The 27,576-nt window shown below is 44.0% G+C and overlaps 1 protein-coding gene across 1 annotated transcript in view; it reads left to right on the top strand.

Moving 5' to 3' along the window:
* The first annotated feature begins 11,336 nt into the window (after positions 1-11,336).
* Adgrf1 (adhesion G protein-coupled receptor F1) overlaps positions 11,337-27,576 on the top strand; it is a 30,233-nt gene continuing 13,993 nt past the window's right edge. The window contains exons 1-8 of the mRNA XM_051204523.1: positions 11,337-11,420; positions 13,346-13,406; positions 15,185-15,328; positions 16,850-17,023; positions 18,950-19,050; positions 20,584-20,642; positions 24,794-24,945; positions 27,380-27,543. Coding sequence (XP_051060480.1) covers positions 11,352-11,420; positions 13,346-13,406; positions 15,185-15,328; positions 16,850-17,023; positions 18,950-19,050; positions 20,584-20,642; positions 24,794-24,945; positions 27,380-27,543 — 924 coding nt within the window. The 5' untranslated portion in view covers positions 11,337-11,351. The remainder of the gene's footprint in view (positions 11,421-13,345; positions 13,407-15,184; positions 15,329-16,849; positions 17,024-18,949; positions 19,051-20,583; positions 20,643-24,793; positions 24,946-27,379; positions 27,544-27,576) is intronic.

The following is a 27,576-nucleotide window of genomic DNA, read 5'->3' as shown; positions in this document are numbered from 1 at the left end:
CAGGATAAACCGGAAAGTTATCTCCCGATTGAACTGGCTCAGTGACCAACAGAAAAACAACCAACGTTTACAATGTTTCCCCTTGTTCCCTCCTCAAGCAAATATAAAATGATGTATCACACTTTACCCCACAGCACTTAAAAATCCATGATTTCTCTTTTGCATAAAAATGCCCACTTGTAACTGAGCACGGTGGCACAAGTCTGTAATCCCAGCACTTGGGAGGCATGGCAGAAGGGTCAGAAGTTCAAAGTCACTCTTGGCGTTACAGAGGGTTTGAAGCCAGCCTGAGCTACCTATCTTAACCAACAGGAAGGGATTCACTCGTATGAACCTGGTGTTTTGTGTCATTGGAGAGACAAAGGAGTAGGAAGGTACTGAAGGAAGTGTACGCAGCAGATGAAGGGCAGGCCGTGTGGCTCAGCAGATAGATGGGATGGCTCACATACATGGTCGGAGTTGGATTCCTGGAAGGTGGAAGGAGAAAACCCATTCTACAAAGTTAACCTCTGACCTCCACACAGTCGCATGGTACTCACATGCCCCTTTCTATCCTATGCCCTTGTTCATGTGTACACACACAACAACAACAACAACAATAATGAAACGAAGGTCAGCAGGGAGGGATGTAGAGAAATAGTAGCTCATGAAGATAAACTTGATAAGCACCCCCCCCACACACACACACACAGGCTAGAGATTACAGAAGAGAAACTAGCAAGCACGTATAAGAGTACCTTTTACAATCATTTATGATATCAGCACAAGCCTTTTGTTATATTTTCTAATTTCATTATAAAAACTCCACTACTCACCCAGCCATAACTGAAATAAATAAATAAAAAACTGTCTATGTCTCTGGCAAGAATGGCTGGGCAAGTAATGAAGCCTTGAGTAAGTTGCTCGGCTTTTCCTGTAAGAAGCTGGAGGCTGGCGTTATAATGCAGTATGGATGGGGATGCAGATTGAAAATGGGAAGATGCATGTGTGCCGAGCCCTGTAAATTCCAGTTATGAACACTAACATCACTCATGAGTTCATGTGACAATTTTCTGCAAGCCACACATATCTTACTTCTTCTAGAAAGCAATAGGTGTCTTAAGAGTATCAATATCTCCATTCCAGAACTTCTCTCTTGCTAGGCTGAAAAATGATGTGTGTGTGTGTGTGTGTGTGTGTGTGTGTGTGTGTGTGTGTGTGTGTGCTCATACATGCATGAATGTGCACATGTTATTTTCTGTCTTTTGCTGTCCTTGCACCCCAGTTCAAAGACTGCAAATATACTCCCAGACAAGAGAAATGGCCAGTTCATGAGCAAATGATTTTTATTTACTTACTATGTATTACTTATTTTTGACCCAGGGTCTGTCTGGGCAGCCCAGACAAGTCTTAAACTCAATATCCTTTTGCCTCTGCCTCCTCAATATTGAAGTTATAGGTGGGTGGTAACGTCCCTATCAATGGTGATTTTAGCCCATTGGTTGAGGACGAGAAGAAATAGAATAATACAAAGGATCCAGAATATCTGGGGACAAGACAGTGAAGGTATGTGTATCATGAGGTAAGAAGTTGAAAAAGTAAAGGGGTGGCACCTGAAGGACAAATGTCACCCAGTTCACAGAGCTACTTAAGTCTACACCCCCTGAAACCATATGCAGTGGACACCACCCAGTGTATTTGCAACATTCTAAATAGCTCACATAGTTCTCTTCTTAACTTCCTTTCACAGGGCCTTACCCAGAGCTACAAAGGGAAAACCGTGTCCCAGATGCCTTAGAGTTTTGCCTGGAGTGTTTCACTAGAGGAGTCATTACACATGTCTAGGTGGCCATGGTTCTTTATTGGGTAGATGTATGAGTTCCCTGGCTATGGAACTTATTCTGGAACATGGCGGGTTGGAGCAAAAGGTCCACATTATGGCCTCTTGGCCATACTCAGCCTTGTGGAGACTCTGTGACTAGCATACTGCCCAAGTGGGAAGAGAAAGCCTCCTCCCATACCCTCCCCAGCCAGTCACATAATAGGCCAGAGTTTTTTATTTTATATTCATGAATGTTTTACCTGAGTCTGTGTAAGTTCACCAATGCATGTCTGGCACTCTCAGGAGTTAAAAGAGGGCTTCAGGTGGCCTGGAAATGAAGTTACAGACAGTTGTGAACCACTACGTGGGTGGCTGAGAATTGAGCCTGGGTCCTTTGCAAGAGTAGCAAGTGTTTTTAACCCTTGAATCACGTCTCCAGCCCCTACAGGTTCCTAGTGATAGAAACATGGGCTCGGGCATGTTCAGAATGAAAATTCATAGGACTTAATGTTAAAGTGGAATACAGGCTGGGGAATGGCTTAGTTGGTAAGGCACATGTCATGCAGGCATGCGGACTTGAGTTCTGCCCCCTGAACCCATGTAAACTGAGCATGCTGGCCTGATCTGTTATCCTAGGAGCTCTTTGGGGCTCACAAGCCAGTCAGCCTGCTTCGTGAGAGACTATCTCTAAAACGTTAGACAGTACTTGAGAAATAAAATCTAAGGTTAACCTCTGACCGCCGTATGCACGTGTACACACACAGACATGCCCACGTGTACACACAAAGTAATAGGAATAGGAAACACCACCATCTAGTAAAGTTTACCAATATAATAAATTGTTTATGTGCAGCTGCCTAGATAGAAAATGTAACAAGATGAACAGAAGTAAGGTGAGCACACAGTCCTAAGCTGCAAATGAGTATTGTCACCCCATAGTGCCCATCCTCGTGACAAAGGTCAGTTTTATAATCTCCAGAACGTCAGAGACTGAAATTTCTTTTCTTTTTTTTGTCATTGTTTTGTTTTACATAATTTCTAAGGAAAAAGGGGGGCTTTAAAGTCTTTCACAAAACTTCTGTATTGTTCGCTTTATTTCTCACGAAATGAACTATTTAAGCTCTGCTTACGGACTGTATTGCTGTTTAGGGATGGGCAGGTGTCCACCATGAAGCAGCTTGTCTCAGTGACAGTGGGACAAGTCACACTTGCACAGTGCAGGATGAAGGGGCTGGTGTGAAGCACATTCTTTGTTCATGGAAGCCTTTCACTCTTGTGTTTGTATCGTGGCTTCTGCTTAACCTGGCCAAATAAGCACAATAGTTTTTCCTTTTCCATGTGTGTTTGTGTGTTGCGGGGGTGTGTGGGGCTCCTCCATATGTAGACCCAGGCTACACCACATGTAGACCAGGCTGAACTCTAGCTTGCAGAAATCTTTCTCCTTCATTATCTCAAGTGTTGGAATTACAGACGTGTGTACCACCATGCTTGACTAAGTTGAGATATTTAGTATTTATTCTATTTCTCAGGGATAGAACACTCTTCCATGTTCCACGGCTATTTAAAAAAAAAACAACATAAATATCAGGATTAAAGTAATTGTCAGAATGTTATTATATGAAAACGTAAACTTTAAAGTTAGTAAGGCATTCTCAAGGTCGGTTTAAGGACCAGTTCAGTCAAATAACGAAGCCGGCATAGCCAGCTATTCATTTTTTGAAGAAATGAAAATTAATCTTAATTTTACATGGAAACCTAGAATAACCCCCAGGGCCAAAGACCCCAATGCGCTAGACTTGTAACGATAAAAGTAATAGAAGAAACACAGGGAAATGTTTTTACAATCTCTTTATGGAAGAAATTCTTAGCACAACCCCCACATTCAAAATACACAATGGAATGTTTAAAAAGGGTGATTTTGGGACTATTTTAAGCTTTCATACAAAACAAGATAGCATAAGGGCCTAAAAGATGAAGATAGAGCGTGAGCCAATGCTTCTAGCATAAATGACCAAAAAGCAAGTTTCCCAGTTTTATGAGGGTCTCAAAGCGGTTCTTCATAGAAAAATGAGTGGTCTGATAGAAAACTTGAAAAAGTGGCTTGAGAGGAAAAAAAAGTAGCTAATAAACAATTACCTTACCTTTTGATCTTATTAATAACAAAGAACCTGAAAATTCAAGAAGATAAAAACACCACTTGTCAGTTCGTTCCCATTGGGAAGAGGTTGGTGGCCCTTTATTTTTGAGGAAATGAAAGTAAGTCTTAATTTGACATGAAGACAAAATAACTCCAGAACTAAATATTCAAATGTGTTAAAATTATAATAATAAAAGAAATCAGGAGAAAAATGGGTAACAGAGCAATGAGGCACATCTCTCCCTGTCATCAGGGTCCTGATCTGGAGGGTTATTGGGCTACACACTGGATGGCTTTGTGTGTGAAATTGACACAAGCTAGAGTCATAGAGGAAAGAGCCTCAGCTGGGGAAATGCCTCCTTGAGATACAGCTGTAAGGCATTTTCTCAATTAGTGACCGATGAGGAGGGTCCAGCCGTGGTGGGTGGTACCATCCTTGGCCTGCTGGTCCTGGGTTCTACAAGAATATAGGTGCTAGCCATCTGAACTCAGGTCTCCACACTAACATAGCAAACACTTCCTCTGCTGAGGCACCTTCTCAGCCTCCCAAAGTCTCTCTTAACACATGGGGTTATAATCATGGCAGTTTATACAGTTATACCATTAGTAGCCAATGCATTCACCATGCTTGGGAAATTAACAGTCCACTTTTCACAGTGGTTGAAAATAAATCAAAGCTTATCCGATTGGTAGAATGTCCACGGAGAAGAGGCAACTGAGCTAAATAATCCTTTGGACCTTTCAAGCCAAAGAATTAATAAAAGTTCCTTCTCTGTTCCCCACCAAGACCTTGGGTTTTCAATGAGTTCTTAGTTCATCTCAGAGATGCTCAGGGATTAAGGACCAGTGGGAGGGGAATGACAGAGCATTGAACATCTTCAGTACTGTCAGGCTCGGTGGCTGGCGTGAATGAATGGGAGAACAATTAGATAAGGAAACAGTATGCACACAGACGCTGAATCTGAGTGGATGTGAGTGGACCCGGCGTTATCCCTCAATGACTCAAGAGAGCTCGTGACATTCACAAAACTGTGCATTTAAGGGCTACACCAAAGACTCATCCAGGCCTCTCTTACCACAGAGGAATGTTAAAATATAAAGTATGGGTTTCACATTTTACTCTACAGGGCTGGGGGCTTGGACCTGGGGGGCTTCGGGGCTTGAGATGTAGCTCATTTGGGAGAGTGAGGCCCAGGGTTCAGTCCTGAGCCCTGATTTAAATGGATAAGGTACTGCACATCTGTGATCTCGGCATCTGGGCAGTAGAGGCAAGAGAATTAGGATTTCAAGGCTTGGTTGCATAGTGAATAGGAGGCTAACCTAGGCTACAGGAAACCCTGTCTCAAAACAATAACTACATATAAAAAACTCTTTTTTTGTTTTTGGTCATGTCTTTACATAAATAGACACCCCCTGAAGTTTTAGATAATTTTAAGTTATTGTCGTTTTTTTTTTTTTCCAGGAAAAAAAAAAAAAAAAAAAAAACTTAGCTCTTAAATTTGATCAACTCTCAAACAGCTTGTGCCTTTTCTGTGCACCCCCCCCCCCACTATTCTTTATTCTCTCTATCCTCAGGATAAACAAGGAAACCTTTCTGAAAGGCAAGCAGCCTTGTGGGCAACTCCCACAAAAGTGTTACTCCAAGCCCACAGAATGAGAAGAGAAATAAAGCCGAGTTTGTGTACACCAGCTGTCTATCCCTGGTTGAACCCTGATTCTCTGAGTCCTCCATGGAGCCCTACTCCGTCATCCCCAAGTGTGTACCCCTGCTTGTCACCCCAAGTGCACATCTGCCCTGTGTGCATACCCGTCGGCTTATGTTAAGGCAGAGAGGAGGGGGGATCAATCTATGGGGTCTGCTTCTGTTCACAGAGGGAAGGGCATAAACCCTGAAAAGCCTCCAGTGGTACCCAACGTCCGAGTGTTGTTTAAAATTCTGGAGAGTGTCTGCGTGAGCAGTTTCAGGGCTGCATCGGGTGGGTAAGGAGACCATTGTTGATGTAAATAAATGGTATTCAGAGTCCACAAACACATACTAAAAGAATGTGGAGAGACAATGTGCCGCTGTCCCCAGAGGCATTACAGCAAGTTTTAATGATTGTTTGTGGTTATGTAAGGGACAGGGATTATCAGAAATGAATTCACTTGAATGAATTCAAGGAAGCAGAGGGGCATGCCCCCCTCCCCCGCCGTGGTTAAGCCTTTCCACAGATGGCCATGCCAACACAGCTGTCAGCCAGACGTAACTGCCCCCAGAGTGAAGTGTGATGTAAACACCCATGCTCTAGTGACAAGGACAAGTCATTTGTGGAGTTATACAAAAATTCTGAGCTTTTTTTTTTTTTAAATGAGTTTCTGGGATCCTTCTGACTTGGAAGGAAATGGATGAAAATGCTGTGAGGTTTATGTCTAAGAATGCAGTTAAGCAGGATGTGTGTGGTTACTGCACACACACACACACACACTCACACATATACTCACACACACAAAGACACACTCACATACATACACACTCAGACACACACACACTCACATACACTCACACACATAAAGACGTACTCACACACACACATACCCACACACACACAAAGACACACTCACATAAACACACACTCACATACACTCACACACACAAAGACACACTCACATAAACACACACTCACATACACTCACACACACAAAGACACACTCACAAACACACACTTACACACACACACTCACATACACTCACACACACAAAGACACACTCAGACACACACACTCCACATACACTCACACACATTCTCACACATAAAGACACACTCACACACTCACACACATTCTCACACATAAAGACACACTCACATACCCACACACACACTCACACACACAAAGGCACACTTACACACACACACTCAGACACACACACTCCCACATACACTCCCACACACTCACATACACACACACAAAGACACACACACTTTACTTTAAGGAAGATCATTCAGCATGCCAGGCCTTCAAACTGACCACATCACTTGAATCAAGTTCAAGTAAAATCTGACACAATGTGGCAAGGGGCACCACAAACTGGCCATAAGGTAGAAATAGTAAGGGCAATGGTATTGCTGATCTTCATGGACGACAGAGGTTACTGTTTGGGTGACAGCGGTTACCGTTTGGGTCATTCTATATATGGTAACTCATTGGACTCTCCCAAGAACCTGTGAATTAGATGCCGGTTCCCTTATCTTAAAGGTAAATAAACAAATCATAGAAAGCCTAAGGATACCATATGCATCCATTTGTAAGCATCAACACCAAAAGGAAGGCAGTCTAGCTACAGAGCCTGCTTCAGTCTGTTTACCTTGAAATGGCATTTCTCTCCCTTTGACTTGTTGTCCAACACAGGATGCCCAGTTCAATTTGAATTCCAGACAAATTTATATTATGTGACACTGGAGAATGTTTTCAAGTACACACAGAGCAAAATTATCTTAAAATGTTATCCATGACCTGTTTGAATTTCAGATATACCTCCCCTGGGGGGGGGTCTCTTGTTTTTATTTAATGAATTATCCAACCCTACAGCACAGCAAACTCTACACATTAAGGAACCAGAGAGTGGAAGATGATTAGTTCAAGCCTTGGAGCTGTGATGGTTAATACTGACATGAATCTGAAAGGAGAAAAAAAAAAAAACTCTGATGTTTATGAGGGGGCTTCTAGATTAGGTTAAGTGAGGTGGGAAGACCCTTGAATGTGGGTGACACTGTCCTATGCACTGGCACCCAACACTGGATGACACAGGCTGATCACCAGCATGAGGGCTGCCTCCTAACTGTGGCTGGAATGTGACCAGAAAACCGAGCCCTGGCTACCATGTCCCCCTTACTTGGTGAACTATACCTTCAAGCCATGAGACAAAATATCCTTCCTTACTCAAGTTTCTTTTGTCTGATATTTTGTCATAATAGAATAACACAGGTACCAAAACCTGGTCCAGGGTAAGTGTGTAGGTCTCTTACCTAGCCTAGAAATCATCCAGAAGTACATCCATCTGCACATGGACATTGCTGAATACCTTTGATAATATCCACAGCGAGGCTGGACCTGTTGAAGATTTAACAGTCTTTAGGAAAAATATGGATGTCTGTGTTTTCTAAAGAGTACCAAAATGTTCCTCTTCTATTCTTGAGCCTTCCCCTCTGTGTTTCCTTTGCTGCTTCTTCCTTTTCTCTTCTTTCCTTTCTTAAGGCATTTAAAAGAATGGTTGTTTATTTTATACGCATTTGCCTGCATGTATGTCTGTGTGAGGGTGTCAGGTCCCCTGGAACTGGAGTTGCAGACAGTTGTGAGCTGCCGTATGGGTGCTGGAATGGAACCCGAGTTCTCTGGAAGAGCAGTCAGTGCTTTTAACCACAGAACCATCTCTCCTACCCTTCTGTCCTTTCTTTATGGTACGTCTGTTCACAACCAGCCTATGGACCAACACAAACCTTGACGGTGCATCACTGATAACCACTCCTGGAAAATTCCAAGAGGCAGTCCACAGGAAGAGGCAGGGGAATAAGGAAGCGGGAGAGACGACTTCCTTGCTGTGTCCAGAGCTGTCACCCAGGCTTTCTGAGCTGGGTTTACAGCCTCAGGCAGCACATGGAGAAAGAGTTCTTAGCAGGAGAGAAGAGCAAGTTGTGGGGAATCATGGGAGGCCAGGTGTTTGATTTAGTAATGGTCTTTGGTACACAGAGAGGGGACAGGCGGGACACACATGCACATGCCAGCTCCAGGTCACAAGTCACAGGCAAAGGAATACCTAGCTATTCCAATGAAAAAAGTCTTCCTGGGAGTGGAGAAAAAGACAGGAGGAGGCAGTCCCTCCTCCACGTGCTGTGTGGCTGTAATGCACTGAAGACATGCCTGACAACAATAAAACTGAAATAAAATAAAATTAAGGGAAATATCAAAGGTTCAGTTATACCCAATAGTGTGGTTATGCAGACCCGTAATCTCAGAAGTTCCCAAGTGCAGGAGGGCTGCACGTTCATACTCACCGATTGCCGCATAGTGAGTTAACAGGCCTGTGCTACATGAGACCTTGCCTAGAAATCAGCATGCGGTTAGCTTAAAGTGTCACCCTAACATAACTTAGAGTCACCTGGGTGGAAAGCCTCACTTGAGGAACTGTCTCAGTTGGATTGGCCAGTAGGGGAGTCTGCTGAAGGTGGTCTCGGCTGTCAAGTGAGCGGGCGGGACTCACCTTGAATGTAGGCTCTCTTCCTCTGCTGCTTTTTGTCAGGGTACTTTATCAGAGCAACATGCAGACACACACACACACACACACACACACACACACACATGCAGAGATACACACACATACATATGCAGAGACACACACATTCATACACACACACACACACACAGAGAGAGAGAGAGGAGAGAGGAGAGAGAGAATATCCAAAAGTCAATGTGAATGGGTAATGTGTCTGCTGTGAATATAATTTAACATCTGTTTTCATAGCCTTGCATCACACTGTGTCCAGATGATCTAGAGATCACTTGGATTCTCTGGGAAGATATGTCTGAGTCACTATCAGATACTCTACCCCTGCTTCTCACCCTTCCCGATTCTGTGACCCTTTAACATATTTCCTCATGTTATGGTGACCCCAACCATAAAACTATTTTCATTGCTACTTTGTAACTGTAGTTTTGCTACTACTGTGAATTGTATTGTAACTGTCTGATATGCAGGATATCTCATATGTGACCCTTGTGGTGAAATGGCTGGGAACCACTGCCCTACCATTGTATAGTGAGGGATTTGTGCAGATATTGGTATATTCAGCGGCCCTGGACCAATCCTGAAATGCTGACACAGAGGTGTGTGTGTGTGTGTGTGTGTGTGTGTGTGTGTGTGTGTGTGTGTTGTGTTACTGCTGAGACAAATACCCATTAGCTTTGGAGAACAGTGAACACAGCAGAAGCAGACAGGCTTTCGAGCAGATAAGCCAAAACCCAAAAGAATGACTGAAATCATAGGTTGCCGACTTCAGGTTCATCTAGTCACAGATCTCAGAGGGTCGGGTGTGAGAGGACCATTCCTTTACCCAAGAGAGAAGGTGATACAGACACCATATGTGTTTCCCGCTTCCGTAGCAGGCCCCAGAAGGCCCTAGAAAACAGGCCACGGGTACAGTAGTTCTCCCCCATCCCCAATGCTTTCCTCTTTAGGTCAGAGCGCGGCATCTGGTGAGGACGGCAGTGTGCACACGAAGATTAAGTTCAGCAAGAAGCGAGGTAAGTGTCGGGGAGCCCAACTCACTGGCGATCTGGACACTTACTCCCATGGCGGATTACCAAGCCTGGGGACCATTTTTAAAACTGTTTCTTACAGAGCTGCAAAAGAAATGCTGAAAGACTGTAGGGCTACATGATGCCCTGTCTCAAAAATGCAAGACAAAAATATGTTTCTCAGTTAATGCAAGTGAGAAACTGGTCGTGTGTGTGTGTGTGTGTGTGTGTGTGTGTGTGTGTGTGTGTGTGTGTGTGGTGTACAACCTGGTGTACTGCAGGTTGAACTCATGCATGCTCAGCAAGTGCTTTACCACCGAGCTACAGCCCTCCTCTGAGAAACCGAATTTTCATTATGATTAAAAATGTAGAGGCCTCACGTGCCTGGTAGCTAAGTATTAAGGCAGTGTAATTTTTCTTTGACACCAAATAAATAACCTGGATATAAAAGATTAATTTTGTAATCATGTTTGTATTAGTTATTTTTCTGTTGCTGTGATAAAACACCATGGCCAAAGGCAACTAAAGAAAGAAAGAATGCATTTTAGCTTACTATCCAGAGGGAAAGTTTGTATTGGTGAGGGAGGCAGCAGATGCTGGGAGCAGGAAGCTGAGAGATCATGTATTCAACCACTGATACAAAACGGAGGGGACAAACTGGAAGTGGGCGAGCCTATAAACTCCCCAGACCTGCCCCCAGGATGTGCTTTCGTCCTAAAACCTCCCCAGACAGTGCCTCCAACTGGAGACCAATCGTTCGAACACTAGAGCCTACGAGGGGTGGTTTTTCTTTTAAATCACCACAATGTTTATGTATTGGATTCTGTCCAAATTATTTAATATTAATAAAAGCATAAGAGCAATTTGTTGCTGGCTCCATCAGCTAATAAGAAGGGAGCTTTCTAGACTGGCTGGTTGTTTTCTTGAAGTTTAAGCACTCCAAATTTATCATTAATGTTTGTGCTTCTTAGAGCCCTTGCATATTTTCATGGTAAAAAAGAATATTCCAGTAAAACTTAAGGGGCTGGTGCTGAATGTGCCTGCCTACAATCTTGTAATATTGGTTTCAGTACACAGCCTCCTGGGTGACTAGACACAGGGTGTCTATATTCAATCCAGAGCGGGGAGAAGGATCTCCTGGAAATGAGAGTTGGATTGCTGTGGCTCATCTCTCTTTTCACTCTGACCGAGGGCATCAACGGCTTCCTGCAGGTGAGTTGGTGCATGTCCTGTTTCTCTTGGCAACCATCTCTCCTCTCCACCTTCCTGATGCCTTCAGAATCTACCACTCTCCAGGCAACCGAGCTACAGAGGCTGGTAGATTTTGCTTCAGAAGTCTCAAGTCCTTGTCGCAGCGTAACTAGCATTCCCTGTGAGGTCTCCAATAAGTTATTTCATCTCACTGAAGTGCAATGACCGGATTGCAAATGAAGACCTCCATGAAAATGTAACCATTTTGGAGATCTTCTCTAATTCAACACAGTCTCTGCTATGGCTTCTTGGGCACAGAAGACCCTGTGGGTGGACACAAACAACCTGTGTACCTTCTCTGTCTTTTCTAATCCCCACTTTTCCTTTTGACATTGTTGCTTAGGGTCTCATGCAGCTCAGGCTGGTTTCAAACTCTCTATGTAGCTGAGGCTGGCTTTGAACTTCTGAGGTTGATATTAGGAATCCTTCCCAATTGTTTCCCCGCTTCATTTATTGAGGCAGGATCTCTCAGGCCCAGAGGTCAGTGATACGGTGACTCTCGCTAACCAACTTGTTCTGTGTGTCCATCTTCCAGGGCTGGAAGTAGAGGCAGGTCACTTTGCCTACTCAGCACTTACATAGGTCCTGGGGACCAAACTCTAGTTGGTCCTTACCCTTGTACAGCGAGTGCTTTAGCAACCGAGCCATCACCCAGCCATGGGCCACTCACTTTCATGATGTTTTCATCGAGAATCATGACTTGAATTTTATTTTCAACTCACTGATGATTCCCAAATGTATATCCTCATCTGGATGCTTCTTCCTGAACCCTTCATTGATGTAGTCAGTTTGGACACGAGTGCTTCTCAACTTCACATGCCCCCAAGCTGAACCCCAAAGTTTCTCAATACTACTCTTCCTTTTCCATGACACCACTCTCTTTCTATCTGGGCAAAAATGGTGCCTTGCTTGAGTATTGTAGTGTTGCATATGTGGACCAGCTTTAAAATTTACTTTAAATATCTCCAGAAACGAGACATCCATCTATAGCTTTCTTAAGATGTTGCTCCTGTAGCGTCGTGGCAGCCCCAGATGCTTGGCCATTCTTAACATGGTGTCAGGATCAAGACTTCTGTAAAGTAAATCAGAGTGGATCTATTCTTGTGTTCCCCTGCTCAAACTCTGCACAACGCACCCTGGTAAAATCTAAAACCAGGGCTGCAGCACTGTCCCTACGGGGAGGAGCTCTTGTTCTGCAAACAGGAAGACACAAATTTGAATCCCTAGGATGCACTTTAAAAAATTGGGCATGGCTGTAACCCTAGTACAGGAGGGTGGAGTCAGGCAGACCCTGAGCCAGGCAGTTCAGCCAAACCAGTGACCAGATTCCCTGCAGTGAGAAGCCCTGTCTCCCAGGAATAAACTAAAGAGTGATAGGGAAAAACATTCAATGGCTTCCTCTGGCTTTCTCATGTGCACATGGGTGCACTCACTAATATACTCACACACGTAGGATGCATGCACACATACACAACAACAACACTTCTCTTCCCACAAAAACTTAAAGTCTTTCTGCGGTCTGATGGCTATACATGACGAGCCGCTGTGGACCCTGGGCCTACCTCCTACTCTTCTCCCTTCACCCACTTCCTCATGCCCTCCAGTCCCTTACTGATGAGCACATTCACAGCACTGTCGTGCACACGGGCTGATCCCAACTCCTGCAAAGCTCTTCCTGCAGGCTCTCCATCACTTTCTCCAGGTCTTTGCTCAAAACAGCCTCAGCAAGGCCTTTCTTGGCCACCTGTTACCACTCCCAGCTTGGATATCAGATCAATGATTTCAGTTTGTCTGGGAAACTCAATGGGCCTTATGATTTGCAGATCTCAAAGCTTTATCATGACCATCTTCTTTTTTTCTTTTCTCTTCTTCTTCTTCTTTTTTAGCAGAAAAATGATGCCAACAAAACAAAACGAGATGTCAGTGTGGTTGAGAAAAGGCATCCAGGTAAGACCCTGCTAGATGTCCTAGTACTTTGGACACTGATGCCGAGGACACAGGGTTCCAACCTCAGCAATTGCCAGGTGGGCTTAGGCACAGAATAAAATAATCCCAATCTATTGAGAGAGAAGACTAGGTATTCTTAAGAGAAAAGCATTTTTAAGGATTAAGTAAAGACCCCATATAGTAGTTGGTACACTTGCTGCTGTGTCTTACCAAAGCATTTCAGTGAAAGACCAGCTTCTTTGGGCTCATGATGTAAGAGGCCATGCTCTCCATCATGCCAGGAAGGCATGGCAGCTGGGGCCTGAGGCAGCTGGTCACAAGGTACCCACATTCAGGAAGCTTAGGGATGGATACCGATGCTCAGCCTGCTTTCTCTCCCTTTCCTTTTATGCAGCTCATGGAATGGTGCCATCCACATCCAGGGTGGGTTTTACTTCTCAGTTAAACCTCTCTGGAAACTCCTTCAAATACCTATCCAGAGGTGTGTCTCCTAGGTGACTACAAATCCAGGCACGCTGACAAGGAAGATGAGCATCATGTGCCATGTGCAACAGGAGCCTGTCCTTTGTTCCTTTGTGTTCCCCTCCTATGAATGCAATTAATGGGCAGAGCTCTCAGCTTGGAGATGGGTCCTGTGGTGGGTGTTAACACACAGGCCTGATGTCTGAAGCCCTGGATATATTTCCGTATGAAAACATTGATCCCCACGGATGATTGCTAGGTTCTAGAGAGGTCCCCAAAAGGCATTCTGGCATGTGCAATGCATTTAAATACACATACATGGCATATAGCCACGTATTAGTCACAGCATGAAGAATGTAAGACTACAGTTCTTCAGGGAAAGAAAACAAAAACTTTAACCTGGAATGCTACAAACAAGATCCTCTCAACAGTAACAATGACAATAAAAACCCAGCAAGTATTTATTTATTGGGCTGTCACTATGACAGGCTGTGTTTAGTTCTACTATACAAGTTAAACCATCACACTAACACTTTGACTGTTCATGGCCTCTTTATTGAGAGATGGTGAAATTAGGGCCCAGAGCTAGAGGCTGTAAGACAGGATTTTTAACCTGACCTATCTGAGTACCACTATTCCCAGGAAAGTGAGAAGGGTCACATTTATCCTATTCCCCATCATCTAGGGATACTCCCAAGGAACTGTAGATAAGATTTGAACCTTCAGCACATGCAATGGCCCAAGGTAAGATTGGGCTTGGCATGTGGAAGCCGAGGACACCAGAGCCCCAAGTATAAAAGGCTCATCTTTGGGAGAAAGAAAGGAAAATTACTTATTTTCAGAAATAAGTAGCTGAAGGCAAGTGTGCACAAAGAAGCTAAAGTCTACTTGTGTTTTGCTTTTGTATTTCAAGCGAATCTCTAAACTCCCACTAATTAATGGGACGCTTTATAAAAGGAGTTCTTTGAAAAGGGTAAGGTTGGGGGTTTTATGTTGGGGATATTTCCAGGAAACCAAAGCTAGCGTAGGACAAAAGGGTGGGTAGGATATACACGCCTGTTTCCCCTTGAATCTCTGGGGCAGGGTAGGGAGCATGGGAACTATTGGGCTAGCAGAGGCAGGAGGAGAGATTCGTATGAGGCATGTGTGAGGCAGGCCTGCTTGCAAACATGTTAAGTCAATGTCTGAACATACAGAATGTAGTGACAAGTGTCAGGGATAGTCCAGGAGCTCTAAGCAGGATGTAATGACTGCAAAGTGATCTCCCCCCCCCCCGCCCACACACACACCTTCTGATAACCTCTCTCTCCTTCCAGTCCAGGAGTATGAGGTGCTGATTCAGATGACATACAGCGATCTTGAGGAGAAGAGAGAACTGAAAAGGTTTCTGAAGCATTTGAAATCTCCATCACGATGCTTACACGGGCCCAGCAAGATCATCAGAGCGAAGGCCACAACGTGTAAATTAGCTTTTCAGGGACTGGGGGTTATAACTGGGGAGAGGGGAGGGCCAGTCAGGGTAAGTAGGCTGTGCTGTGGGAAATGACCATTACACACAAGCTCTGTGGCATCAAGAACCAATGTTTCTTCTTAGTGGGACATGCCCATTGCTTGTGGGCAGGGGGGTCTGTGTCCATGGTTATCCCTGGAGGCCCTCACCCAGGCAATGGCATTCTCTGGCTGAGAATGGGAGACACTAATTCTGTTCCTATTTTATTGGATGGAATTTATTCTATGACTCCATCCAGCCTCACGAGGCCAGGATATGAAATCCCAGTGTGTATCTAGAAGATAGCAAGAAATACTTGGTAACTCAAACCACAAAAGTGGTTCCCAGAGAAGTTTAATGACTTGGCTAAAGCTGTGAGTCCCAAAGTGTCCAGATCACCCCCACCATCAGGAGTAGGCAACTGAATAGAAATGTAAACCCTTTAGACCATTTCAGAATTGCTGGATCAGAAACTCTGGGATAAAATACTCCAGAGGCCCCCGAAGTGTGGTAAAGTTTAATGAGCACTCACTACACACTTCCATGTATGTTTCTCAAGCATAGCCTGAATTGTCCTCACTCCCTCCACCCCCCCTTCTGTTCAGATGGAAAAACTTTTGATGGGCCGGTCAGATCCAATGCAAAATAACAAATGCATAGCATTGACTAGAAGATGTTTTCATCATTACCCCACCTCCAAATCATTCTACCTTTTTAAGGCTTTAAAACATTGAAAACTTTTATGTGTATAAGTGGTGTTTTTTCCATCCAAGGCTCTGTGTAGCCTTGATTGTCCTGGAACTTGCTTTGTAGACCAGACTGACCTTGAACTCATAGAGATCCACCTGCCTCTGCCTCCCAAGTACTGGGATTAAAGGCATGTACCACCATGCTCAGCATGTGTGAGTATTTTGCCTGCATGCATATATGTGTACTACATGTATGCTTGGTGCCCAAGGAGACCAGAAGAAGGCTTCAGAACCCTGGGAATTGGAGTCCTAGATGCCTGTGAGCCACCATGTGGGTACTGGGAAGCAATCTCAGGTCCCCTGCAGAACAACAAGAGACCTTAAATACTGAAGCATGTCTTCAGCTCTCCCATGTGGCTTTTCAGCTCTACTTTGGAGTGCTGATAGTAGGATGGGTGGGGCTTAAATGAGATAGCAGTCAACCTCCCTTCAGAGTCTTTCAATAACTCTATGTCATGGCAATGCTCTTCTGCCTTTCCCTTCCCTTATAGTAGATACCAGTGGGATCGGTAGCCTTGTTTTGGGTGCTAAGCCAATCCATTTGGGTTTTGTCTTTGCTAGGATTTTTGCTCCAACCTCAGAATCTGTGGAGTGGGACATTTCCATGTCTTAAACGCATTGCCATCCTTCTAGGCTCTGCTGAGAAGCATAGTTGAGAGCAAGTCAGAGCAAAGGAATGAGCAGAAGTTGATTCACAAAGCCGTCACAGTGAGACTGTATTCTGTTTCCTTTTCTGTGTGTAGACTGCAGAAGCCTGAAGGGGTTCCTGGAGTGTGCCTGTGAAGATAGCTATACGTGGTTTCCTCCCTCCTGCCTTGATCCCTGGAACTGCTACCTTCACACAACAGGACGCCTCCCAAGCTGTAATTGCCCTCTCAAAGGCCTCAGTCAGAGTGTTAGTTTCTGTGAGAGAGCAAGTAAGTATCTTTTGGCTGTGGTACTCTCATCCCAGGATGCAACAGGGACAGCACTGTGGCTCTTTGCCTGGCTGAGGGCAGCTGATGCTGAAGGTAGCAATGAGGTAGACAGAGCCTGTTAGATTTGTCTAGACCCAGTGAAAGCTTCCTCAGTACAGCAGTTCCAAACCACAAGATGACATTTGGATGTCATTTCAATCTCTGGATTCGTGCAGCTCAGCTCTGTGATTGCAGGATTCTGCTGAGATTTGGAAAGATGCACTATCATCCAAGTAGGCAACTGCCTGAGTCAGAACACGTTCCTTCTCCCTTTTCTCTTCTTTACCAGCCTCATTTCTCGATGTGTGAATGTAGGAGGGCCGCTTGGTGATTATATTGAAAGTTCTGCTCTGGATTGCAGTAAATGTGTTCCAAGTTACACACACACACACACACACACACACACACACACACACACACTGAATATAGCCTAAGAGACCAGGGAAGCCACTGCTGACTTAAGCTTCTGTTTCTGTTTTATGATGAATGAGATGAGTCTAGTGACATGGCTCCAGGCCTTAGTGGACTTTAAGAAGATTCCCTGAGAATGGGAGCTCATGCCTTTAATCCTAGCACCCAGGAGACAGAGGCAAGGAAGGGGGTTGCCCCCAGTGTGAGGCCAGCTTAGCCTACATACTGAGTTCCAGGACAGCCTAATAGTTTAAGATTCTGTCTTCAAGGTAGGAGAAAGGAAAAGAGAAAGAAGAGGAGGAGGAAGAGGGGTAGGGGAGGAAGAAGAGGGGGAGGAGGGGATTCCCAAAAGACTGCTCTAGGCATCCTGAAGCTCTGGGTTTTAGGTATGAAGGAATATTGAGTGAGGAGCTAGAAATAGTCCAGCTAAACTGGGCATGCCTAGTTCCCCTTCCCAGGACCACAGAAATTCATGTTATGGCATCACATGTCTATTAAAGACCATGTTCATATCCAGTTCCAGAGTAAACCCTTAGAGAGGCCACAAAGCATTTTTTCTTGCTATGTATAAATCATCAGGCTAATGGAGGAGGCTGAGTTGTAATATAAGAAAGACAAGAAGGCAAGTGTTTTCACCAGATGCCAATGAAAGCTCACATTTTGGAAGAAGGCCCATTTCTGATCCACCCAGGTGGGTAATGTGCTCATGAAGGGTTTCCCACAGCATTGTAGAGACAGGTATAGCCAGATGGAGGAAGCAGTGATGGAATTCTGAGGTAGAAGGGGATGAGAGAGGTGCTTCCAGAGCAGCTGGCATTAGACTCTAGGCGAAGACTGAACAGGAGTTGTCCACAGAGAGACCAACTCTATACAGATGAGCACTCGCCTTGAGCTGGTAAGCACAGGGCTTGTAAGAATTAGCAAACAGTATTGTGATGTTGTTTTGGGGCTGGGGAGACGGCTCAGTCAGTAAAGTGCATGGTGTATAAGCATGAAGATTTGAGTTTGGATGTTTAGATGGGCACAGTAGTGCATGTCTGCATTCTCAAAACTGGGGATGTAGAGACTCCAAGATCCTCAGGCTCTCTGGCCAGCTGCTAATTTACCCAAATTCATGAACTCTGGGTTCACTGAGAGACCCTGCCTCAAAAACTAAGGTTGAGAATAATTGAGAAAGACAATAGCCATCTCCTACACACACACACACACACACACACACACACACACACACACACCATACACAGTATTGAGTGACTCATCTAGATCACTAGCATTTTCCCGTGACTGTTAAAACAAAAGCACTGAGATTCTGGTTTTCTTTCTTCCTTTTATTATTCCAGATTAATATATTTTATGAAAATAAGTAGAAATACCTTTCATTGATTCTGAATTGTACTTTCATAATTTTATACTGCTGATATAATCAAATTATTAATTTATTGTGTCTAAAGACTTTTGTTTCCTTATTTCTTATAGAGGTTTGGGGCACTTTTGAAATTAATGAAAAATTTACCAAAGACCTCTGGAATCCATCTTCTGCTGTATATACCTACTATACAACTGAAATTGAAAACCAAGTAAGCACTATTTATTACATAAGGATTTTCTTTCTAACCATAAGCTCAGATGCTTTTTAATTCAGAACATTCATTCCATCCCTATTTTATATGTGTGCATATTTGTATATAGGGGTTACCCATGTGGGTACTGTATGTACACATGGAAGACAGAGAAAAGACATCATCAAATGTGTTCTCATTCCTTTATTTTTTTCTCCTACCTTTTTATTCCCCATTTAGATGGGAATTTCTTTGGCCTGGGGTTCACCAGTTCAGTTGGACTGGCTAGTAAGTCTGTGTGATCTGCTTGTCTCTACCTCCTCAATGCTAGGATGATAAGCATGTACCATCACATCTGGAGTTTTAAAATCCTAGGGCTTAAAACTCAGGCCTTCATGTAAGACAAGTAATTTACTGAGTAAACTATCACCCTAGCTCCTTAATAGCACATTTTAAAAAAGATTTATTTAATTTTAAGTTGTGTGTGTGTGTGTGTGTGTGTGTGTGTGTGTGTGTGTAAAATGAATGCATGTGCCTGAAGAATCCAGCAGAGGGCATCAGATCCCTAAAGTTAGACTTACAGGTGTATTTTTGGGACAGAGGATGCCAGATCCTCTGCATGCTCCTAACTAACTGCTGAGCCAAATCTTTGGTCCCTTAGTTCCTACTTAGTATCCTGTATCTGATGAGTACATACAGGGCCATTGTTGGCTCTGCCCACAGTTGACTGTCCCTGAACATTTTCTGGAGACTTTATCAGTTGACTTGTGTTTGGTTTTTCTCATTGATTTGAATGCTATACTAAGGATCCTTGACTCTTATAGTTTTAAATTATATGTAATAAATTATCGCAATCTAAACTCAATCTTCAGCATTTTAATATGTTCCATAAAAATGCATCTCTCAGAAGCTGGAGGGAGTTACTGAACTAAACTGGACTTCGTGGCAAAGTCATGTAAGAACTGGACCAGATCTGAATACATTTATCATACATTTATCATAATATTTACTAGCCCGTTCCCCTTATTCTATTGTCTCTGTGTATGTGTGGAGACCAGAGGTAGATGTTGATCGCCTTCTTGTTAAAGATGTCTACACATTATCACTGTTATTATTTTGAGGCAAGCTCTCCCATTGGACTCAGCAATTGGATAGACTGGTTGACCAACGAGCTCCAGGACCTGCTTCTCTCTATTTCCCAGCACTAGGGTTGCAGATGTATGTGGCTTCCTACCCCACATACCTGAGTGCTAGGATTCTGAACTCAGGTCCCCTGGACTATGGCGATCACTTTACAAGGGAGCCACCTCACCAACCTCTGATCATTCACGCTTTTTTAGTATCCTCAAAAATAAATTGTGGGTGTGTAGTCTCAATTGTTATTTTAACTGTATTTGTTACGGCATGTAACTTCCTCCAGTGGCCCCTTCTTCCTTTGCTCATCTGCTAATGATTTATCCACCATTGTTTCCATCTGTACTTTGTTCCGATTTTGTTTCTTTGATGTCTGAGGACAAGGATTGAAACATTGTCTTTTGTTTCCTTTCTAAGCTTAAAGAAGCATACAGAGGAATCCGTGGTTTTGAGTCAGTTAAGGTCACCCAGTTTCGGTAAGTCACATCTGGATCCAGAAGGGCTGCTCTAGAATTCAGCATTGGTCCTGAGACTACCCAGTGATACTCCTGCTGGCCTTGACAGAACTGTAAAGTCCATGCTAGGGAGAGAGCTTAGTCAGTAAGTGTATACCTTGCAAGTCTACAGTCTGAAATCTGACCCTGAACCCACATAATGATGCCTGCACACATGTAATCCCAGTGCTGAGAATATGGAGATAGGGGATCTGTGGGGTTCACTCGCCAGCTAGACTCACTTAATTAATGAGATCCAGGCCAGTAAGAGGTGCTGTCTCAAAAGAAGTAGAGAGCATTCCTAATGACAACCTGAGGTTGTCCTCTGATCCCTACAGGCAAATACACACATGCTTGTTCATGTGAGGACACATACACACTCATGCATAGAAGAACAAGCACACATTTTAAAAAGGAATTGTAAACATATGGACTTAGGATAGGAACTGGAGAGGGAGGGGGAAGTCATGGTGTACGGGTTCAGGAAGGGTGAGAGGTAGCTTGAGGGTTGTGAGTGCAGAGGGATGAGCATTTTCCTACCACAGATGGCATGATGCTGTATCCTCAGGAGTCACGATGGAAACCTTGGATAAAATATTCTTCCCGTGCAGGTATCAAGTAGAGGTTGTGGTTCAAAACACAGAAATCATTGTCTACAGCAAATAAAGAGATATTTAGTAAATTAGCCATTTGTTTATGATTCAATTCAAAGTTATTTGGAGTTGAGCCTGTGTGTGTTAACTGCCAGCTACTTGTAGTTGCTTGCTGAAGGAAGTAGCTTAGAGGTCAAAGAACTTGACTCATTATTTTTTTCACGGTTAACTTCAAACCAGTCATGGGAAATTTTCAACAACACTTGCTATAAATATACTCTTATTCCACAAAGTCATTTAGAAAGTCCCACGGGAATAATATTCTTTAATATCCAACATACAGAAGAACACAATTTCCCTTTCATATAGAATCTTTGTAATGGATCATTTTCTTTCTGTCTGTCTTTTTTTTTTTTTTTTTTCTTGCCTTTGCTGTCAGTGACCTTCTAGATGAAACTGAGATTAAATTCCAGTAATTTTTGTATTCAAATACTGAATGGTTGTATTCTAGGGCTTGTGAGGTGGAGGCAGGAGGATTGCCATTATTCCATAACTGACCTAGAGTACCAAGTGAATTCAGGGTTAGCCTGGCTTACACAGACCCTGTTTCAAGATAGAACATAATAAACAATAGGTAGGAAAATAGTGGGCAAGGGGTACAGGGTGGGCTATGTCAAGAAAAAAGCATCAAGACTTGGTTCTTTAAGGCTTCAGGATTCTTGTCGATTTCCAGTTTCTTTGTGTTTTTATTCGTTTATCTTTAAATTTTGGATAGCTGGGCAGCTGAAGAGATAGCTCAGCGGTAAAGAATACACAGTGGTCTTCTAGAGGACCTGAGTTTGTTTCCCAGAGCTTATGCCAGGTGGTATATTACCGGCTGTAACTCCACCTCCAGCGATATCTCGCTTCTTCTTCCGGCCTCCCTGACACCTGCTTTCATGTGTGCACACCTCCCCCTCCATATACACACAATAAAAAAAAAATAAAAAAATTATATTTTAAGCTTAATTATAAAAGCATTTTAAAATAAACATCTTTTTAAAGTCAGGAAATGTAACATAGAAACAGAGGTAACTGGGCATGGTGGCACGCACCTCTAATCTCAGCACTTAGGGAGCTGCAGCAGGAGGATTGCTGTAAGTTCCAAACCAGCCTGGGCTCCATACTGAATTCCAGGCCAGCTTATAGAGTGAGACCTCGTCGCAAAACACTAAACAAAAGAATAAAGGTGGCACAGTGTTGATCTCGTGGACTAACCATAGCCCTCTTCACCAATGCGTGTGCCCTCCCTCTAGGGCCATTTGTGGCCGCAGATGCCATCTGCGTACCTGCAGTCTCCAGCGTCGTCACCTGCCTCTCCCTTGAACTCGGAATATCAGCCACCATCTTGACATTTCTGCTCGCTCGCTCTTCCAGTGGGAATGTCAAACGCTTGCCCGCCCCTGCTCCCTCCCCTCCAGCCACCTGCTCCCCTGTCTTCTCCCCTCCCTCCCAGTTTCTGGACTCAAACACTGAGCCATACTCTGCTCTAGGTTCCTTCCTGGGGTGTAATGATCACAACATGCTGTGCACAGATTGTCACTGTACACTTCACTGGGTCTGACCTACTGCACACAGCCTGTCCCACCTGGACAGACCGTCACCAGTACCCTCCAGTTCCTTCCTAGCCAGTCTCCATGGCTACAATACTCTCCACCAAATGCAGCGCTGGGTTTGATTTCTACTTCCCTAGGTTAGTTTAACTCGCTCTAGGATGTCACATAAATGGAGGGTGAGTTGTTGTTTCTTAAACCTGGCTTCTATCATTCAGTATGAAGTTCTTGCAGTTCATTCCTGTTTTACTCAGTAGCTGTGAGTCCCACCGTCTTATTGCCCAGTAGTATTCCACTGTGTAAGAATACTAATTTTGTTCCTATTCTGTGAAATTACTCTCTTTTTTAATCCTTATTTATTTTTGTGTTAACATCCCAACCACGGTTTCCCCTCCCCCCTCTCTTCCCAGCCCCACCCCTCCATCCCCCCTCTTCCTTCCTGTTCACTGCTTACTCCCCTTGTCTTCAGAAAGAGGCAGGCCTCCCATGGATAGCAATCTGCCATGGCATCTCAAGACTAGGCACCTCCTCTCCTATTAAGGCCGGGCGAAGCAACCTGGTAGGAGGAAAAAGTCCCAAGGCAAGCAACCGAGTCAGAGACAGCCCCTGCTCCCTCTGTTAGGAGCCCCACAAGAAGACACAACTGCACCATATGTGCAGAGGGTCTGGGTCAGTCCCATGCGGGCTCCCTGGCTGGTGGTCCAGTCTTTGTGAGCCCCTATGAGCCCAGGTTGGTTGGTTCTGTGGGTGTTCATGTGGTGCCCTTGACCTCTCTGGCCTGTGAAGTCATTCTTAACTGGTTTCTTTCTTGTACACCCCAACTCTGCTTTCCTGCAATCTCTTTCCACACAAATGGCTATCCAACCAGTTGAAGACAAACCGCCACTTTCTTAGCTCATCCTGCTTTCTTTATTGTCTCCCTTCAGCCAGTTCCCCAGTATTTCTTCCTACCGTTCTCTCTCACTTACTGGACTAGTCATTGCAGTTCATCGGACTCTGCCTGTCCCAGAACTTTTGCAGATACTTGCATGCGGTCCAGAGTGCTTCTCATTACTTGTTTTCTTGTCATCTATGCTGGCTAGTTCCCTGCCAACCTGACACAAGCTAGAGGCAAAGTTAGGAAGAGGGACTTTCAACTGAGAGAATGTCTCCATACGATCTGCCTCTATACAGCCTATGGTGCATTTTCTTAATTACTGATTGATGCAGAATCCAGACCGGTGTGGGTGGCGCCATCCCTGGGCAGGTGAACCTATGTGTTAAAAGGAAGGAGACTGAGCAAGCCTTGGGGAATAAGCCATTCTTCAATGACTTCTGCTTCAGTTCCTGTCTCTAGATTCCTGTCCTGATTTCCCCCAGTGATGACCGTCACCTGGAAGAGTAAGCAAATAAATAAATAAATAAATAAATAAATAAATAAATAAATAAATCAAAACCCTTTCCTCCCCAAGTTGCTTTTAGTCACGGTGTTCTAACATAGCAAAAGTCATCCTAACTAAGACATCATCTTAAAGGCCTGTTTCAAAAGCCAGGGCTGTTTTCTACAGAGAAACCTTCTCCACCCAGCCTGTATACCGTGAGAGCATTTACCTCCATTTACCTTCTATGCTTGTCCCTGTCTACCTGTCTCTCATAACATTTAACATCTATAAATTACTGCGAGTATATGTATGGACATGTGTGCAAGGATGCATATGGGTATGCATGTGCATGCAAATGAAAATGTACTTATGCATGCATGGGTAGAGACGTATGTATGTATGCACATGTATGTGTGTGCATACAAGCATGGGCATGGGGGGAGCAGTTGCTCATTTTTCTTGGCTCCAAGAAGGTGCACAACAAATCTATTTGCTTCATTCCTATGGACTCCATGCTATGCATTTACAGATTTAGAGACAACACAGAGACAGTGAATCTCTGCTTTCTTCATATCTCCTCTCTGCAGAGAAGGAAGCATCATTGTTGGCTATGAAGTGACTGGATCCAGTAGCACAGCTGAATTCCTGTCTGCCATTGAGCAGGTGACTGAAAAGGCACGTTTGGCCCTGAAAAGGAAGTTCTCAGTTGAAGATGGCTCTTTTCGAGTGTTTGGGAAAGGTAATGCCGGGCTACCAACTTTGACTCAGTCTTCCAGTCTTCCATTAGTCATACATGGTGTCCTCAGATTGCAGATGCCTATTTCCAAAAGGATTGTTCAATAACACACTTTCGGTAGAAACTGGCAGCATCCCCCACCCCCCTACAACCCAATGCCAGCTGAGTCTCCGATCGTTACTAATTGGAGATTTGAGCATGTCAGATAAACATCCTGGAACCCTGGCCTTTGATGGGTGTGACTCAGCAATGCTTTGCTGATACAGACATTGGAAAAGCCTTGGAGCTGAGAGTAGTGTTAAACCATCATCCAATGACCCAAGGGGGAAATGCACACACCCACCTCTCTCTACATTTAAAAACTACCATCTTAGTTCACTTCCTCTTGGTGAGGTAAAATACCTCACCAAAAACAATTTGGGGGAGACAGGGTTTATTTGACCCATAATTCCAGATGCTAGTCCATCTTTGCGGGGAAGTCGAGGAAGCAGGACCTGAAACAGCTAGTCACAACCACATCAAAGTCTAAGATCCATCCATGAAATGGTGACATTCACATTCACAGCGGGTCCTCCGACCTCAGCTAACCCAGTTAAGAAATCCACCGAGGACCCACCCATACACCATCCCAATCTAGACAAGCTTGCATTAAGAGCTCTTCCCAGGTAACTTTGCATTGTGTCAAGTTGATGCTGATAATTAAAACAAAACATCACACACGGTTTTTCTCTTTTCCTTTACTTTCTTCATTCTCTGTTTTCTATTTCTTGAGAGAGAGAGAGTCTCTCTCTATAGCCCAGACTAGCTTCCAGTTCTCAAGCCCATACCTCCATCTTTCTGGGTCCTGGGATTATGGGTGTGCACCAGTATGCCTCACATTTAAATTTTTAATTAGACACATAATCATCATGCATATTTATCAGATGATGATGTACTATTTTGAGAGCTGCTGACATTATGTAGTGAGGTTATTAGCCTATCTATCGCCTCAAACATTTATGATTTCCTTGCAATGGAAACAGTCAACAAATCCTTCCCAGCTACTTTGACATGCAGCCCTCTTCAGTCCCCCAAAGGGATGATTCTTGTTACTGCAGCACAGTGGGTGAGTCTAGAGGATGCTATGTTAAATGAATTAAGCCTGACACAGAAAGGTCAATCCTGTATCACCTCACTCATGTATGGAGTCCAAAGAATCCACTGATCTCACAGAAACTGAGAAATGTAGTTCCCAGTGTTGTAGAGAGTAGGCAAAGGGGTGAGTAATGAAGGGTTAGGGTCTACAAGAAACAGAAGCTGCTGACCAGGATGTCTGTAGTTAGCAAATAAATGTCATGTATTCGTTTTATTTTTAATTTGAGCTGTAGGCATCTCCCGTCACTTCTGTTAGCATCTGCCAACAACAATAACTCAGCAAATATTTCCTATCTGATATGTCCAGACACAAGAACAGAACAAGGAAGAAATAAAAATTCCAGGTTTGAGGACCTGGCTTCCAGTGATGTCATCTCCTAGTTCCAGTCTTGGAAGAATGTATTATTAAGGGTCACTGGTGCAGCAGTAAAAGCAGCTTTGCAATAAGTACATGGCAGGAAGGATCACGTCCCAGTGACAATCACCCATCCACCTGCCACATTATCATTCTTTGTCCCATAGCATCTTCAAGATTATCAAGTATTTTCTCCCTCCCATACACACGTTTGTATGGATGGCATATGTATGTATGCATGCAAGTTTGCATGTGTATGGACACAGGAATGAATGGGTGCAAGTGCGTACACGTAGAGTACCGAGGTTGATGCTGGGTGTTCTTCTCACTTGCTTTTCACCTTATAGATCCTGGTAGGGATCTATGTCCCATTGAATGTGGAGCTCTGACTTCCTGCTAGTCTGGCTAGTCAGACTGCTCTGGGAATTCCCTGCTAGTGTCTCTTGAATGCTGGTAGGATGACCACATGGGCTGCCAGTCTCCCTTGAATGCTGGGAGGATGACCACATGGGCTGCCAGTCTCCCTTGAATGCTGGGAGGATGACCACATGGGCTGCCATGCCCACATGGCGTTCATGTGAGCTCTGAGGCTCTGAACTCTGACACATGCCCATTGAGCCATTTCCCCTGCCTTCTGGGATTCCCTTAAGTGATTGCATTTTGCCTTGTTTTCACTTAATACTAACCAGTTGATGGCCCATTAAGGACAATGTTTCTGGCATTGCTCAGATACCTGGAAGGAAGAACCATCCTTGAGCCAAGGGGCATGGGGAAGACAGAAGAGGAATGAGGGTGGACATAAAAAATGCCCCTGTACTTTCAAATTTTGCCTGGCTTTTAGATCTGTAAATATGACTCCCAAATCACTTAAGCACTGCAAGTTTGTTGTTGTTGCACAGTGCTAGAATGTTCTGGAATAATTTTTTTTCTGTATCTGTTATTTTCCAGTCCAGTGTAACAGCATCTCCTTTGGATTCGGATCTGTGAATGATGAATATACTGTACCCTGTAGCAGTGGCTTTACTGGAAATATCACCATCAGGTGCCAGCATTCTGGGTGGGAAATCACCAAGGAGTACTGTGTGCTCTCTCTGCTGGCAGAACTGAATAAGGTGATACATTTGTAGGAACTTGGCAGTTTGAAT

The sequence above is a fragment of the Phodopus roborovskii genome, unplaced genomic scaffold, assembly GCF_943737965.1.
Source record: "Phodopus roborovskii unplaced genomic scaffold, PHOROB, whole genome shotgun sequence".
Taxonomy (NCBI): Eukaryota; Metazoa; Chordata; class Mammalia; order Rodentia; family Cricetidae; genus Phodopus; species Phodopus roborovskii.
The sequence above is the reverse complement of the archived record's forward strand: the minus strand, read 5'-3'. Positions and strand labels throughout refer to the sequence as shown.